General features: G+C 36.5%; 1 protein-coding gene across 8 annotated transcripts in view; it reads right to left on the minus strand.

The window, feature by feature from the left end:
• PPP2R3A (protein phosphatase 2 regulatory subunit B''alpha) overlaps positions 1–17,582 on the minus strand; it is a 99,869-nt gene that overhangs the window by 56,496 nt on the left and 25,791 nt on the right. For 7 of the 8 annotated variants that reach the window (XR_004986843.2, XR_006741136.1, XM_036431373.2 and 4 more), the window contains exons 3-4: positions 14,280–16,716; positions 3,895–4,161 (exon numbers count right to left, since the gene is read on the minus strand). Coding sequence is in view for 6 of the 8 variants with exons in the window: in XM_036431373.2 (XP_036287266.1) it covers positions 3,895–4,161; positions 14,280–16,268 (2,256 nt within the window). In the remaining 2 variants the exon portion in view is untranslated. Of the gene's footprint in view, positions 1–3,894; positions 4,162–7,830; positions 8,223–14,279; positions 16,717–17,582 lie in introns of those variants that run through there. The other variant, XM_036431375.2, reaches the window with a different exon arrangement.

Consider the following 17,582-nt stretch of genomic DNA (forward strand, 5'->3'; position numbering starts at 1 on the left):
TCTATGATGTTAATACCTTCAGCAAATTTGACATATGAAGTTTTGAAGTTTGCTGTCAATACAACAAAATAGCATACATATCAAATCGCATATATATCAACATATGTGTAACTTCATCTATTGAAAAAAATCTGCATTATTATCTGGTATACCTACTACACATGTAAAACATATTCCCAGACCTGGAACTCTTCAAAGAGGCACCTCTTGCTATTAAAGAAATTCTTATTATTCATATCAGATGTAGGATCTGTTGAGCCTTCATCATTGAGTTTCTCCATTGGAGATTGACAAGATGTGAATCCACATTAAGTGAAGTTGTGCCTATTGTGAGGCCTTAGCACAGGGGGAGCTCCATATAAGACTGAAGACTAATCCCAGCCTGTGATTAGTTACACTGAGAAAGCCCACGCCTGCTGGATTCATGTCAGAGAGGAGGATATGGAAGGTAAGATTCAAGCAAGGGAGGCAAGTACAGGGCAGAAATAAGATGCTGCTGCTGCCAAGGCCACTAAAGCATGTTCTGCAAGCAGGAGGGAATTTAAGATTTCATAAGTCCAGAGTTCAAATACCTCCACTGAGGTCAAGAATGAGGGAAAAGTGTTGCTTAGCAACCAAATAGATTGTTTATTGTATAAGTTACGATTGCCAAGGTCCAAAGCTCATAATTAATATATTTTGGGTTGTAAACTGTCAAATCCACTTTCCCCAATCCCAAGCCTCCCTTTCATGCAAAATGGTGGTTTGCCAAGAAAATGCTCTCAGATGTGACAGGCAACTGGCAACTGCTGGGGAAGCAGAAAGAATAGCCTGTATTAAGAAGGTGGGGGTGCAGAGCCACAAACAGCAAGTCCATAGAGAGACTGGAACTGACTTGCCAAAGTTCTTGAAACTCCCACCATTAGTCATTCATGGATTTTTCAGAATTGGAAGGGACTAGGAATCTTTTAGCTCAACCTTGAGAAGTGGTCACCAGCCCCAGCTGAACACTTTCAAAGGCTGTGTGCTTATTTGCCTCCCGTGCGGCTATTTACAATATTCATTCCCTTGGACTCCTATTAAAATACTTATATGTCAGCTTGTAAGAAGTAATAAGCCACTGAGATTAATAAACATTTATTATGACCCGAAGGCAAAATCCTAAAAGATAAGGTAGAGAATGGATGTTTTAAAGTAGACTGAAAAGGGTTGACCTATTTTGCTCAGAGTAGGGTACCCTGAGAAAACAAGTGTTAGGGTACCAGACCCCTGGAGAAAATGCCAAAGGAAAAAATGAGAAGGGGCAGTGAATGGCAAGGACTATAGACATTGTACCTTGACTATTAAAAAAAAAAAAAAAAAGTATGGTTGGCCTGCATCTGCTTAAAAACAAAGAATGAAGATAAAGGTAATCAGGAGATTAATAAAAATATTAAAAAGTAAATGATATTCATAAGAGGGCAACAGAATACAGCCTTTTATAACAGAGGAGAAAACAAGCCAGGGTCAAGGCTTTTTACAAAGGAAGAGGATGGATGACAAGTGGGGGTGTTCAGGGAGATACAGAAAATGGGTTTAGGAAACTTTAGGAGCAGGCAAGAGTCAATGTGGCAATCAAAGTCATTGGAACAAAGGAAACATAACACCTATAATTTGATCTAAGAATGGTCTAACAACATAAAGAGCTGAAGGCAAGGTTGTCTAAATTCACACAGGAAAATACAATCACAAATATTTGCAATGTTCTTTAACATTTTACTTCTCCATCATCACTTAAAGCTATGGAAAAAAGTATACACTACACACCGAGCATTTAACCAGAATGGGCATTAATCTCTCCAGCACTGTTTGAGGTCCAAGGTGAATAAGCTAAACTTCACCAACAGATGCAGACTTCATAACACAGAGATTTTTCACTTAAAAAAACAGACCACAGCCTCTAAAGTTATACTTAAGTGTCATTAAAAGTATATTGCAATTCAAGCTGGCCTTCCAAATAGCTTTATAAACTACAAGAATCCATAAAAATGTTAATTTATTGTCCAATCACCTCGCCCCTCAATGTCCCTTAAAGGTTGTCTTTCCTTTCCTTTTCTATGATCACATCTTGTGAGAACACAAACATAAAGAGTGCAAGGTATGCAGGTGCATAGTTCCTGCCTATGGCAGAGAAGAGTGGTCAGCACAGTAAAGAATAGCTGAAAGTAAGAATGGCTTAGTGAATGCTAACAGACTGCCACAGCCAAGTAATAGCTGGTTTTATGAGGATTAGCTAACTGGAAGACACGCTTAAGTGAAATTTTGAAATAAATGACTTTAAAAATAGACAAAATCCAGTAACATGAGCTAATACAATAATCCAAAAACAAAACGATGTAAACCAATACACTTGTGATACTTCCTGAGGTCATTATACACACACTCCCACTTTAATGTGCAATGTTATTTTTAACTTTTTAAAGGTATGAACAGTTTACCTTGCTACCTCAACCGGCAATTAAGGTCTAAGAGCAATGAACACCAATGCTTGGCACCTATGCATGGAATTTAGGGCTACAATCAAGTACATTTCAGACAAGTTAATCAGCCAAGTATGTATACTGTCTACTGTGGCACATGATGATTACGTATAAAGAGCAAATTGTTATGTAAATGACTGTTACTAAACAAAATAATTTTCTAGCTTTTTAAACTTTTCTGTGCTGTCAGCTTTAAGACTGGCAGTTTTCCTGACATACAGATTGATCCTCACTGCCTATAAATAGCAAAGTCCTTTCTCTGACTCCCCAGCATGCACAAACCTATCCTTGACTTATTATACTCTTTATACTCTTTCCTTCAATACACGAGGGTTGGCAGGAGTGGAAGCCCATTTTGGAGGGGAGAACTGAGAGCCCAAATGCAGAGATGTGCCTGTGGGAGGGCAATTGGGTCAGACTCAGACTCACATACAGAACAGTAGTTTGGGTTTTATCCTCAATATTAGTTTTCAAACTTTTAATATTATTCCTAAAAGCAGGGGAAATCATTCCCAGTGTAAGTATGGATGGGGTCTTGGGAGCTCCCATTTGGTCTCCTACTTGTCCACATGCAGCTCTTAGCCTACCAAATCCCTCTGTCTCTTGAAGCACAGCCTGAAATCACTGCTAAATTCACAGGCATGATCTGACTCTCCAACATATGTGCATGATAAAAATAAAACCCAACCAAGAGAAAGCACTGCTATGAATGCTAGGAATCCCTGAATATTGCTGAGCTGGGAAATGGCATGATCAAATATAATGTAATGGTCACACTCAGTAGTAACTGTTCTAAGAGAAGGCTAGACACATAGAATCTAGTTACTAAAGATTTTATAGTAGTCCTGGCATTAGGAGCTAAGATCTTAAAAGCAGTTGGATATACTGGAAAGTATCAAAGACTTGCTTAGTGAAAAATCCATTTATTTCTGAGTAGAATTACTGTGTTGAGCTGGCCTAGGTGTTCCCGATCTGGCTTCAGGACAAAGAGTTATGATTAGTGGGTGAGAACAAAAATAATATTTGTATTCAACACAAGGAACTTATATCTAACAAGTGAGGCTATTTTTAATGATGAAATAGGTTGCTTGGTAAAACAGTGAGTTTCCTGTCACTGAAAGCATTCAAACAGAGAATGAATTTGTATGTCAGTGATATCATGGATGCAATTCTTATATTAAATGATAAGCTGGACTAGAAGTCCACTAAGACTTTCTTCAAACTTAACAGTTCCATGTAATAGGATCATAGCTAAACATATATCAGGATCAAATACATTTTTTCAACATGGGAAAAAAACCTCTATGCATACTTAAAAGCAGAGAGCAAAGAGGCAGAGAGGGAGACTGGAATTACCAGGGAAGGGCAAATATACATCATTTAGTAGTTCTATTACCTTGGCAATTTTCCCCATTTCATAAATATCTGCTTTCTGATCTTCAATATCCATGAAAGCAGCTTCAATCCTGCTTAGAATCTGTTCGTGGTTACTACAGGCATCTGGGAGTCCTTCAGGAAAGTAGAACTGTGGAATGTTTATGGACAGTGGTGCGTTCACAACCTTACTCACACGAGGAACAGGAGAGAGAGGTTGGGGAGTACTTGGAACAGTGGCTGGAGGTGGCAACGGGGTTCCAGGTTTCTTTTCTAGTTTATTTTGGATCTGGAAGGAAAATGTGAATATGAGACACAAAAATTATAAACAGCATATATTTCTTGCAAGTTCTCACCAGTAATAAGAGGTTAGGAATAAATAAGTCACAATGAGAGACAGCAGAGATTAAGAGCTCACTCCTTTTGAGGGTAGCAAGCATGTTTCTAGGGAATGCTTATCCATACTAAATATATTAATACATCATCATCTGTCAGTACCTGAATTTATATAAATTCATACTTAAAAACCCTACATTTCCCATAAATTATATGGCAGACATCTTTTAAAAATATATATATATATTTTTATTGATTTCAGAGAGGAAGGGAGAAGGCTAGAGAGATAGAAACATCAATGATGTGAGAGAGAATCTATGACTGACTGCCTCCTGTACACCCCACTCTGGGATAGAGCCCACAGCCTGGTTATATGCCCTGACCGGGAATCGAACCATGACCTCCTGATTTATAAGTTGAGCCATGTCAGCCAGGCTATGGCAGACATTTAAGAGCAATGTCAGCTGACATATTAAGAATCTCAAGATGTATTTTTAGTCTGTTAGGACTAGATTAGTAAATTCTTTTTGAAGACTGTTCTTGGTCTTTCTGTGCATTTCTCTCTCCTTCAATAGGCAGATAGAATAAATTTTTAATGATGTAGATCTAAAGTCTATTGGAGGGAGTGTCCTTTCACTTTCTTTTCTAATTTAAATTTGTCTAGGTGGAATCACTGCCAGCCCTGATGCAGATAATGTCTTTGTTAAGAAGATTAAGGCATTTTTGTTTTGGAATGTCTTCTATCAGGCCAATTTACTTGCCACTAGAGGTATGCCATTTTTTCCAAGATATAAATTGCTCTCATTTTTAGTACTTTCTAATAGGCAAGGATCATGGTCATTCATTTTATCATAGCCAAATTTCCTTTACTGTTTATTAACTCATTTATACTTTACATAGTTTACAGCAAGGACAGTATAAAAAGGGGGTAGAGAGTAATAGGGAGATGAAGATTATCCATTCAGTTAGAGTTTACCAATGAAGACTAAATTTAGTTCAGAGAGTCCTAGAAGAAAAGGTAAAAAGATTCCATGAAGATTTTCAGAGTTTAAATTTCTACTCTTAATTTTGACCAATTATCTATCAAGGCTTATGAGCATGACACTATTAGATGCCATATAAAGTATAAAAGATGGCATGATTGTTGATCAACTAGATTTTAAATTCACTGTGAACACAAAGTATTGCTTGAGTATTCTTTCTTAAATTATCCTAATGTCATTCTTAAAGTTTGAATAATAATTTATCTGTAAGTAAATCTATCATATTTCCTTTTGACATAGGGCTTATAACATGATATTTAGATTCAGGACAAAAATCTTTGCTACCTTTGAAATATATGAGTATTATAGGAAGATTCATTCACATAAATACATGAATGTGATTGAATCTCCTATTTTTGTTATACATGACCCATTTCTCATGTTAATAACTGACATTAATACAAAGAGTGAAGTCTACTCATATATTATAATACTACTGGGGCTATGAAGGCCAGTTGGTCATACCACACCACTGCTGCAGTACCAGGATGTCAGCTATGGAAAGTAGAGGTCTAGGAAGAAATTGCATAGAGGGAAGTGGTACCAAGGAAAGCTGAAAAACTTAACAGAAAACAGTGATGGCTTACTAGGAATTTCAGCAATAAAACATTAAAATCCTTACTTCTTAGGAGGTTATTGTGAGGATTAAAGGAAATTACAGGAGTAAAAAGCAAGGAAATTACACAGGTAAAAGGTTCAAAAGAGTGCTGGGTATGATATGTCCTTATTTAAGCTTAAGGGTGGTAATCTTAAAAGATTAAATATAACCTGGCATGGTTCTGCAGATTCAATAATAAATAATTACATTTATAAAGAATTTAGTTTACAAACCACTTTTGATTTAACAAACTGATAATCTATTCTAAGTACTAAACATTTCTAACTTAGTGCTAAATCTGCAAATATTATATAGTCTTGAGTCAATGATAATAAAAATTGTTCTTAAACTTCTAAAATAAGGCATATAATTCTTTATGTCTTTACCTATGTTATTTATATTAGTGTTATTTCCTTTCTATTATTCTATGCTAAAAAAGATTTGTGAGGCAAGCATACAAATCATCAAAATTATTTGTTTCCCCAAAATGTTTCCCAAGTGTGACATCCAGAACAGTTATGACTGTAGGATTAAGACCACTGGTGCCAGTGAGGATGAAACCCAATAGTCTAATGAACACATGCTGGTGGGGAAGGTTTAAAGGAAAGCCTTCAATGTTGACTCTGTACTTTTGCTCTGACAGAAATAAGTGACATTCAGAACAAATCCTGGCTATCTGTCAAAGTTTTTATTTGAATGGAAATATTTGATTATATAATAGTCTGTTTTACTTTCCTTAAGTGTATCTCCTAACACAGAGCAATTCACTGGTAGGCAACTATTTATTAATTCATTGGTTGATACACATTTAATATTAGTGATGTTAATATTTAAAAGGGAAAATTTAAAGAATGCATATTGTGAACTTTTGGTTGTTATCAATTTACTTTCCATTGAATTTAAACTTTAATGTAGTTTAATAAAACTGACTTTACAAGCACTATAAAACAAAACACAGTAATATAAATTTTGCCAGATTTACCAGCAAGTTTAGCATTTGTTCACTTAGAATAAAACTGTTTCACTCAAATCTAGGAACAGCACTAAAACAGAGTGAGCTGGGTAAAAGTATCTCATACTCCATTTCAGTCTTTTCCTTTATAAACACAGTATCATTTAGAGATTCCTTCTGAATAGTATTCTTATACTATTATACCACTGTAGCATTTCCAATATTTGATCATTTTTAAGCTATTAAAAAACACCTTCCAATCAAATAATATGGTCCAATCAAATAATTTGAAATTACTCTGGGTCAGAATAACTATGAAACTATGGCTTGTTGCTGGGTTCTGGATGGTCATCATTTGTATGGCCCTTGATTTGTACTGTAGTCAGTATTAGGTACTTGTTTGGGGAGGTACTGGCCTTACCAGTGTAAGCCAGTTAGCAAGGGCTCGGCAAAGTAGTCATTGCGGGCAGAAATGATTCAATCTCACAGCTTGCTGAGGGAGGACATTCTTTCACCACCCAGAAGTTAATTGCCACCCTTTATTACACTTTAATAAAAGTGATGTTAATATTTAAAAGGGAAAATTTCATACACACAATTGTCTAAATATAAAACTAGTTCTTCCTTCAAAGAAGAAAAGGATTAACAGTATCTATACTTAAATTCATTACAGATGTATGTTAATTCAAACATAGTCTGTTGATACAAAGCACAAACAGGACTTTTAACACAGAAAATTTCTCCCCTCCCACCTAAATTGTAAAATACGTGTTAAGTTGTATTTATTGTCTCTAAAACTGGATTCCCTCTACAGAGAAAAATGTGAGTACTGTACTCAGGTCCAGAAGGTCTATTTTTAAACCTGTTGGAATCTCTCTACAAATAGCTTTCTGTAAATAGCTGAATAGAGGACACAGATTAATTCCTTGATCTAATAACAAGTGAGCTGTAAAATTATTTGTAAGTTAGTTCATTGGGTGGTTTTATTAGTAATGAAAATATTTTAAAAGAAACACCCAAGTTTCAAACCTGTGTCTGCTGAAATGCCTTTAGCCGCTTCTTAAAACGTGACGGGAGAACAAAATCACAGCCCCTTGCCAGAAAAGCTAACTCTCCCCTTAAATCCGGGTCCCTTCGTAGAGATGTTTCCTTGATCATCATCTTTGAAAAGTGGATGTTTACTTAGCAACTGTCCAGCACACTTCTGAAGATAATCAGATTTAATACGCTGTCAATCTTGTCAGGTAGAAAGGTATTTCTTTCTTCTTATCTTCCAAAGAAATTAAGCTCAAGCATTGTGCTCTCCCAGCCTCCAGAGACCACAATCCATGCTTGTACTGACATGCAGCTGGTTCCCAAATACAGCCTGTGGATCCCAATTCCTGCTCATAATTTTCAAGTTAGAAATACGCCTGTAATGGACCTGTTGCTCCTCGTAGGTAGCTTTATGTCAAATTGACCTGCACCTGGTGAGAATACAGAGCCTTATGGGAAAGGAAGCACCCACTACTCTGAGCGCCAAACTTAGAAACATTACAGTGGGCCTAAAAATAGCGACTTCTCAGATAATGCTAACTTCTTAAACCCAGAGTGTGCGAGGTGTCAGTTCAAACAGTTTCTTCTCAAATCAGAAGAGAAAGAACATTTTTGATTTTGCTATTTAATATTTTATAAAAATAAAAACAAGCTGACCTTCACACTTGAAACTATTATTTTAAGAATAGTTTATTTCTTATTTGAAGGGAAGCAAATATCCAAAACTCTCTCGTTAAATCCAGTCAAAATATGGAGAAAAAATTTCATTCTCAAATGGTAACATATGAAAATATTTGTTGGTGTCAGATCTAAAAATCAAATCCTTTATGTTTGTTTGCAGAAGACTATGTTAACCATAAAAAATACTTTTGGAAGTGATTCTAGATCAGGATATATTTGAAAATATATTGTCAAAGTGTTAGTTAGGAAAGTGGAACAATTGATGCCATAAGAAAGCAGCTTTCGATACATAAAAGTGAGTGCAATTTGGCTATCATTAAGGTACAAAAGCTGATCAAATAGCAATGACATACTACATTTTTAATTTGTGGCTGTTTTCCCCTTCAATGGGCTTTAAACAAATAATTTGATTTTAAAAATATTCTATTTAAAAATATATATATATTTTTAAATATATTTTATTGATTTTTTACAGAGAGGAAGGGAGAGGGATAGAGAGTTAGAAACATCTACCAGCTGCCTCCTGCACACCCCCTACTGGGGATGTGCCAGCAACCAAGGTACATGCCCTTGACCGGAATCGAACCCGGGACCCCTCAGTCCACTGGCAGACGCTCTATCCACTGAGCCAAACCGGTTTCGGCTATTTTATCATATATTAAAGTTCTTCCTCATAGTTATTTACAAATGGCTCTTTAAATACTCTCTCATGTTTAACATTTAGACTTCAATATTTATTTTTGATCAACCACATTATTCAGTCAATATTTATTTTCTACTTCTAGAAAATATAAACCAAATAGCATTACCAAGTAAACCCCCAAACCCAAAACATCTCACAACTCCCTTCTATTGAATATTTGTCTAATTTAGAAGGAATTAAGTTCAATTGCTTCCTATAACTTGTTAGTTTTTTTTTTTCCTCTTGATTTCCTTTCAAGACATTCTGACAACACTTTATAATGTGTACACCTGGCTTATATGTTTAAACCTAAGGTTTTAAATTTCTTTTTCCTTTTTAAGGTATGTAATTCTCCACTCCAAAAAATCTTACCTGAAAGCTTCCAATATGGTTGAAAGAGGATTACAATGAAAACCACTGGCTAATGCTTCAATGGGCCCCTACATCACCCCCCGTCCCCCTCCAATTTTCTCTCACTGGGCTTAAATGTTCCCTACTCTTTGAGCTAGGTAGCTTTCCTGGTTTTTTTCCTTACATTTTTGCCTAGAAATCTATTTTCCTCCTGCATTCTTTACCTCCAAATTGAAACAACAAAAAATATTGTTGTGAATGCCTCTAGGACTTTTGGCTTATGATGTAATTAATGCTTTTTCAATCAAAGCACACCCTCTTCTTCCCAACACCAACCTGTGGCTTCAGGGGGTAACTTTCATTCCCTTCCTGAGAAAGTAGATTAGTGGTTGCCAGGGGCTAAGGAGAAGTGACTGCTAATAAATACAGGTTTGAAGGTAGAGGTGGTGAAAATATTTTGGAATTACATAGTGCTGATGATTGCATGATCTTGTTGAAAATTCTAGAAACCAAAAAATTGTGTACTTTAAAAGGGTAAATTGTATACTATGTGAATTATATCTCAATTTTAAAAAGCCTTTCACATCTTGGCTCTAACTGTTAGAGTAGATTAAAAAGTGAATAACATGGAATTATAGACTTTGTTTAAAATATCATTGTAAATAAGCTTTGAGAAGAAAATGATTACAAGCTAATTAATTTTAATCCTAAACTTTAACATCCTTCTCTTTTATGCTCTAACCTGGTGTTTTTAAAAAATGTTTAATTAATAGCTTGCCTTGTGTTATTAATGTTATTTTACTCTCATACAGTGATACACTGGAGTAGGGGGAAAAGGCCATGTTGTGGTGTTTATCTATAGTTTCTTTGCTTCTGGCCTAATCCTTGAGATTTACTGGTAACTTCACTGGTTGCAGCAAAACAGATATAATAAGCACTTCTGTGTCTTGCTTCAATTGCCTCCAAATGTTAGGAACACATTCCATAACTAATAACAGAAAGAACCCATAAATCTAGTATTTTCATTTTTGCCTCTCAGTGTTCCTAAAACTTGGGGATAGATGTTCTAGGAGCAGGGATGATGATTGGTAATGAAGAAGCAGCAATATGATTGCTTTATGGTAGCCTATTGTAATCAATACAATTGTCTTACAACAGCATAGACTATACATACTAATAAATGGTTATAAAATTTTATGGCAAATAGTATTATAGTCATATTCATAATACAGTATTGGAAACATTGTTTATTTCTAGAAAAACCACTTACTTGTAATGATAGGTTGATAGCCAATTTCTCCAATTATTAGAGAGAGGTATACTGTATAGTAATATAATTTTTTTAAAGCAAAGTTATAAAAGTTAGAAAATGAACACATTTATTTTATATTAAATATATTACTCACTTTATACCTATTAATGTAGACTATCCACTGCCATACAAATCTTGCACATGATGTTCTCCATGATGAATACTTAAGCAATAATGATGATAATACAAAAATGTCTCATACAATTGTTGCTGTAGTTATTAGATTTTCAACGAAGATACATGCATACACAACAAAACATTTAATAACTATGACATGAGTGAATATTTGGTGTTCATTTAGTGGACTTGGATAATCATAAAGATCTTCATCTTGCCAGGCCAGTGTTGCTCAGTGGTTGAGCATCGTCCTATCAATCAGGTCACGATTCAGTTCCCAGCCAGGGCACGTGCCTGGGTTGTGGGCTTAATCCCCACTAGGGAGCGTGCAGCTGATCAGTGATTCTTTCTCATCATTTCTCTATCTCTCTCCTTTTCCCTTCCTCTCTGAAATCAATAAAAATATATTAAAAACTAAAAACTTTGCCGAAACAGGTTTGACTCAGTGGATAGAGCGTCAGCCTGCGGACTGAAGGGTCCCGGGTTCGATTCCGGTCAAGGGCATGTACCTTGGTTGTGGGCACATCCCCAGTAGGGGCTGTGCAAGAGGCAGTTGATCGATGCTCTCATCGATGTTTCTAACTCTCTATTTCTCTCCCTTCCTCTCTTTAAAAAAATCAATAAAATATATTAAAAAATAAAATAAAATAAAATAAAAACTTCATCCTTGTCTTTTTCATGTTGAATAAGTTAAGGAGGAGGGGGAAGAGGAAGGATTAGTCTTGCTATCTCGGGGGTGGCAGAGGTAGAAGAGATGGAAGGGGAGGCAGGGAAGGGGCAGGCACACTTGGTGTAACTTTACAGAAATATATTGTAGTTTTGTCTATTTTGCTTTGTCATTCCTCTAAAATGTTTCTATAAGGTACCAATCCTCCTTCCACCATATGCTTTAGTTTCAGTGCCTGTATCATAGAAGGGTCCATATAGTGAAAGCCAAAAGCAGTCTTGAATAATCAGAAATCTTTTGTCTCACTGTCTGATATCAACTGTTTTCTGGCTGTTTTTCTGTCTTCTTCCTCGTAGTCTGACACTGATTCAGAAACACTCAACTCCATCAAGTTGTCTTCTGCAAATTCTTCTGAAATGCAGTCTATGAGCTCTTGAATTTCTCCACGATCCATATCCAGAAACCCTTCTCCAAACACCTTTGCCATATCCACAATCTGTCATGTTTTCCTTGATTGGCCCTGCCGTAAATCAACCTGTGAAGTCATGCACAGCATCACGGCAGTTTCTCCAGAAGGAATTTATTGTTTTGGACTTGATGGCTTTTACTTTTTGTATAGCAATAGTGGCATCTTCAGTGGTGTAATTCTTCCAGACTTCCATGATGTTCTCTCTAATGGGGTTTTCTTCCTTAGCACTGCCAGTCCTTTCCATAGAGTACCATGTGGTAATGAGGTTTAAGGGTCCTGATGAGCCCCAAATGCAGAGGATGAGTCAGAATTCGTTGGTTTGGGGTAAGCAGACCACTTCAATATCTTTGGTGTTGAACTCATGGGGTTTTGGGTAGCCAAGGGCAATGTCCAATAGCAAAAGAACTTTAAAAGGCAGTCTACTAGCAAGATACTTCCTGACTTTAGGGACAAAGCATTGATGGAACCAGTCCAGAAAAAGGATTCTTGCTGCCCAACCCCTTCCTGTTGTATAACCAAAAAGCTGGCAGCTGGCGTTTGTCTTTTCCTTTTAAGGCTGGGAGTTAGCAGCTTTACAGATAAGGACAGTTAATCAGAAACCCCACTGCATTTGCACAAAACAATAGAGTTAACCTATGCATTCCTGCCTTAAATCTTGGCGCTCCTTTCTCTTCCTAATAAATATCCTCTGTGGCATTTCCCTCCCAGAATAGAGCACTTCTGTCTGCATTAAAACCTGTTCAGGCAGATATCCTTTCTCCTCAATGCTTTTCTTAATGGCTCCCAGGAACTTGTCTGCGGTCTCTTGGTTGGCAGAAGCTGATTCTCCTGTTATCTTGACATGTTTTAAGCAAACTGCTTTATAAAAGAATCAAACCATCCATTGCTAGCATTAAATTCTCCAGCTTTAGGTCTTTTACCTTCCTTTTGCTTTGTCATAAAATGACTTTGATTTTTCTCTAATCATATTAGAGTATAGAGGTATGCCTTTCTTATAGCAACCCTGCACACACATAAAAGCTGCATTTTCAATATGAGATGAAAGGTATTTCACAAAAAGTGCAGGACTTTTTGCCTGCTGGTGTAACTGCAGCAACAGCTTCATCCATTTCCTTTTCTTCTACAAGGGTCCTCAGACTGGATTCATTTATCTTGAAATGGCAGGTAACAATAGCTTGCAGACCTCAATTTCCGGGACATATGAAGCAATTCAACTTTTCTTGCAATGTCATGACTTTTCTTTGCTTCTTGGGTGCACTTGCAGTATCACTAGTGGCATTTCCTTTGGGTCCCATGGTGCTTGCTATTCAAGGCTTATGGTATTGCATTAACACAAAAAATAGGTGAAAACCGCGAAAGATCAATTTTTACTGTGATATGCAATATACTGAAAAAACAAACTGCTCACATGGAGAGGATGAACATCACAGGCATTTTAAGCAGATACTCGCAACACGTGGGCTCACCACAAGAACAACAGGAGGTATTTGCGAAATTATTACAGTATTACAGCATGTACTACAATTAAGTAACGACTTAATAGACTGATTACCAGAAGCCCTACCAATAACATGAAACGTTTGTTTAAATGTCTCTTGACTGCTAATGGCACAGTGAACATTCTGTAACCTTTTGAAACATAGGATGACTCTCTAACTACCTGAGCCATATTGGCCAGGGCTCTCCAATTAGATTTTAAGCTCTTCAAGAATCATGTCTTCTTTTCTTTTGTACCCCAAACTGCACCTAATAGTCTACACAGGCATGTAGTAATGAATGGTCTACTGTCTGACTGGGGAGGATGAGTATTAATATTAAATGCCCACTTTGTGTAAGGCACCTAGGCTGTGCTTCAGACATTATCATGATCCTTTACTATTTCCATATGTAAATGAGGATATTAAGACTAAGTTAAAAAAAAAAAAAAGACTAAGTTTCCTTTGGTCACAGAGTTAGGAAGATGAAGGGTGTGGAAAGGGCAGCTGAAACTAGTTCGCTTGATTTTATAGCCTTTGCTTTTTTAGTTTTTCCCACTGAACCAAGTGAGAGCATGCCTAGAGTAGGGCAGGAAATTTAGAACAGAGAATGGGTAACGAAAATAGTTTTTGTTTATAAATTTTACAAACACTAAAATAGTTCAGGACTCAAAATTGTTGGGTCTTACCTTGATTACCTCTGGAGTCTGCTGAATCAAAACCACGGAAGTAGTGTCTTTCATTTTATCACCATCAGGATTTCTACATACTGATAAATTGGCCTGGGAAGAAGTTGTCAAGGTTTCCTGTAGAATTTGCATCATTTCCTTTTCTTGTGATAAGCTCCCTCTGCCTGATTTGCATTCAACTAGTTCTTGAGCAAAGTCTTCGATGCTTTCCAGGATTCGCAGTAAGAGGGCTCGATCCTCTTCCTCTATTTTGTGTCCATTGGTTTCTATGATCCTTGTTAGACAGGAAGGTGAGACTTTTTCCATGGGTGAAGAGAGTTTAGATTTAGGCTCAAGGTCTACAGGGAGCTGATCAGTCAACTGACCATGATTATTTAGAGAGTTAGAGTTTTTACTTTTGGCAAGTGGCTCTCTTAGAGAGGTCTCCATTCTCTGTGAAAAAGATTCCAAATCCATTAATAATTTATCTATCTCTTCCTTACTGTTAGAATTCATAAAATCTCTGTGGTCTTCCTCTTCACCTTTAGGAACTTTTAACTTAAGATCTTCCTTAGGTAGATTAACTACTGGTTTCTCAAATATCTTACCAATTTCATTTTGTACTGAGGCAGAATATTTTTTAAGATGACTACCATGGTCTGAAAATTCTGCTCTATCTTCATTTAACTTCAACAATTCTTGACTGAGTCCATTCTCTGCCCTTTGTCCTTTACCTACCGCTTTCTTTCCATCTGACTCTTCTTCAATATAAAGGGTTTCCATTAGGTCACCAGAAGAAACATTTCCTAAAGCATTCACGGTTAATGACCGTGACTGAAGCTGGACATCTTTTAGATTTCCGGGATCATTTATCTCTAAGTTACATAAAGAATTTGTAGAGTTGTTTGGAATGGATTTTATAGTGTCTGGTTTCCTAGAACTATGCTTGTCATCTTGTAATTCTATAGTTTGAAACTGTCCAGGGTAAGGGGCTGAGAGCTGGACAACATCTTCATATTTAGGGGGCTGTTCAGTGCCAAATACTGGGGAGAAGGGAGTCAGTTGTAAACTAGGCATATTACTGAACAGTTCTGTTAAATCTATAGCTTCATTATTCCCAGATTGCATAAGTTCAAATGGTAGCTTTTTCAGATAGGATGCTAACCTGGTCATTACATTCATATAGACAATTTCAGAGCTAGAAACTGCATCATTACCATTTCCTTCATTGATGCTACTCCCTGACTTTTTCTTTATGCATTGTTTTATAATGTCTGTGCATTTTTTCAAATCCTCAGAGCATTTCAGCAAGATGTCCAAGCACACCTTTATGTCTGTTCCAGAAGAAAAATTATCTATTTTATGTTTTTCCAAAATCTGAGTAACCAGGTCTTCTTCAAAGTTGTGAAGAAACATTGAAGTCAGGTTCATATCAAGTGAGTTTCTATGGGACAAAGATTTTTCCTCAACTGAGGAACTCCGGAGTAAACCAAAGGATGGTGAGTTTCCATCATTGTTATAATGGCCACAGAGCAAGTCAAAATCAAATGACCTCCTATTAAATGAGTCAGACTTAACTTTCCTTCCCTTTTTGTAAGCTGCATGATTAGAGTTTTTGAGTTTTTCAAGGGAAAATTCTTTTATTTTCCCACTGGCAAAACTGATTGCTTCTCCTGCAATGTCCTTTAAGTTACAGGTATTCTGAAATGTAGTTCCTTTCTTGATCCTGGGTATGCCTGCGAGGGCCTGGTGGGGATAGTCACTCTCAGTTGAGGAAAACACATTCTCATGGGGTAGAAACACGGAGTCCAGATCGACATCTTTGAACTGAGACACAGGGATGTGTAAGTCTGCACAGACACTACGATGTACCACAATGCAGTCACCTCCCTGTGCGAAGGTGTGACAGGTTCCAGTGCAATAATGTATAGCTTGCTCAAAACGCCGGTCTATCACCACACTGCTGTAGTGGTTCACAGTACTAACCACAAGTCTGTAAGTTGCTGCCATAATATTAAATCCACTTAGTGGTGGGACTTGAAATTTTCTAGAACTTGTTTCAAGTAAATTCTCCTAAATGACACTCAGCTGAAAATATATTTGACAATGTTCAGTGGTTTCATGCAATTATAACAACCTTTCCCACAAAAGGAAACCATCCAAATTTGAGGTTTGGTAACTGTAAGGATACAGTAGCTATTGCACATATGTGCTTGAAGTAGCAAGTCTAATAATTTAATAATTGTGCTTTTTTGTTTTATTTAGTAATATCATGATATAGGAGTATTTTTATAAAAAATATCCCTTTTATATTAACTGTTCTTCAGCAATTCTATGATGCAGAAATTTGTAGTCATAAATTTATTGTAGTGAATCTTAGTTGGTAGTATAGAAGTGTTGTGATAACTGAGTCCTCCAAAAGTTTAAATGATCCATTTTTCTGTGAATGAGAAGAAACCTAGAAAGAAAAAAGAAAATAATTAAAAGAAAATATATTGTAATACCAAGAGAACCTTTTATTTCCTCTTCTTTGCATCCCTTATGTAGTTAATTATCAAGCCTTATTCTTTGCCATTATCACTGACTGCTGATCTTTGATTCATGCCTTTATTTCATCAAATCTTACACTCCTTACTACCTACAGAAGTTATTACCTCAACTTTGCCTTGTTACAATTGCCTCCCAGTTGGTATTTCTTATCCCACACTCCTTACCACTTTACATGATACTAACAAGTACTTCCATCAAAGTACTTGTTTGACAACACAAATACTTGTATTTGATCTAAAACTTCCTCTATACTTGGAAATTATTCTCCCAACATCCTCTCTTTTCTTACTAAGAAAGAAAAACAAACAAAACCTCATTACTATTCTTGATCCCAGATTCTCAAATCCTGCCATATGCAGGATCCCTTTCTCTCTCTCACCATCAAGAGAATAAAACTTATTTAATTGTTCTCTTACTTAAAAAAAAAGGGGGGGGGGGGAACGGACACTTCTAAATTATGTTGTAGTCGCTTTCCAAAAAGGTTCAATCAATGTATCAATGTATTCACTCAGTCAATAAATACTGAGTGCCAGGCACTTGCTAAATGCTATGAATATGGAGCTTAACCATGTTACTTCGATGGTACGATGTGCTATGGAGAAAAAGGAAGTGGGGCAAAGGGTTTAGAAAGGAAGGGAAGATGCTGTGTTATATAGGGCAGTAAGGGAAAACCTCACTGACTCATTAACAGAGACCTGAAAGAAGAGAGGAGGTATTTTGGGTTAAATCATATCAGGCAGATTAACAATTAAGTGCAAAGGCCCTGAGGTGGGA

The sequence above is a fragment of the Pipistrellus kuhlii genome, unplaced genomic scaffold (genome assembly GCF_014108245.1).
Source record: "Pipistrellus kuhlii isolate mPipKuh1 unplaced genomic scaffold, mPipKuh1.p scaffold_m20_p_11, whole genome shotgun sequence".
Taxonomy (NCBI): domain Eukaryota; kingdom Metazoa; phylum Chordata; class Mammalia; order Chiroptera; family Vespertilionidae; genus Pipistrellus; species Pipistrellus kuhlii.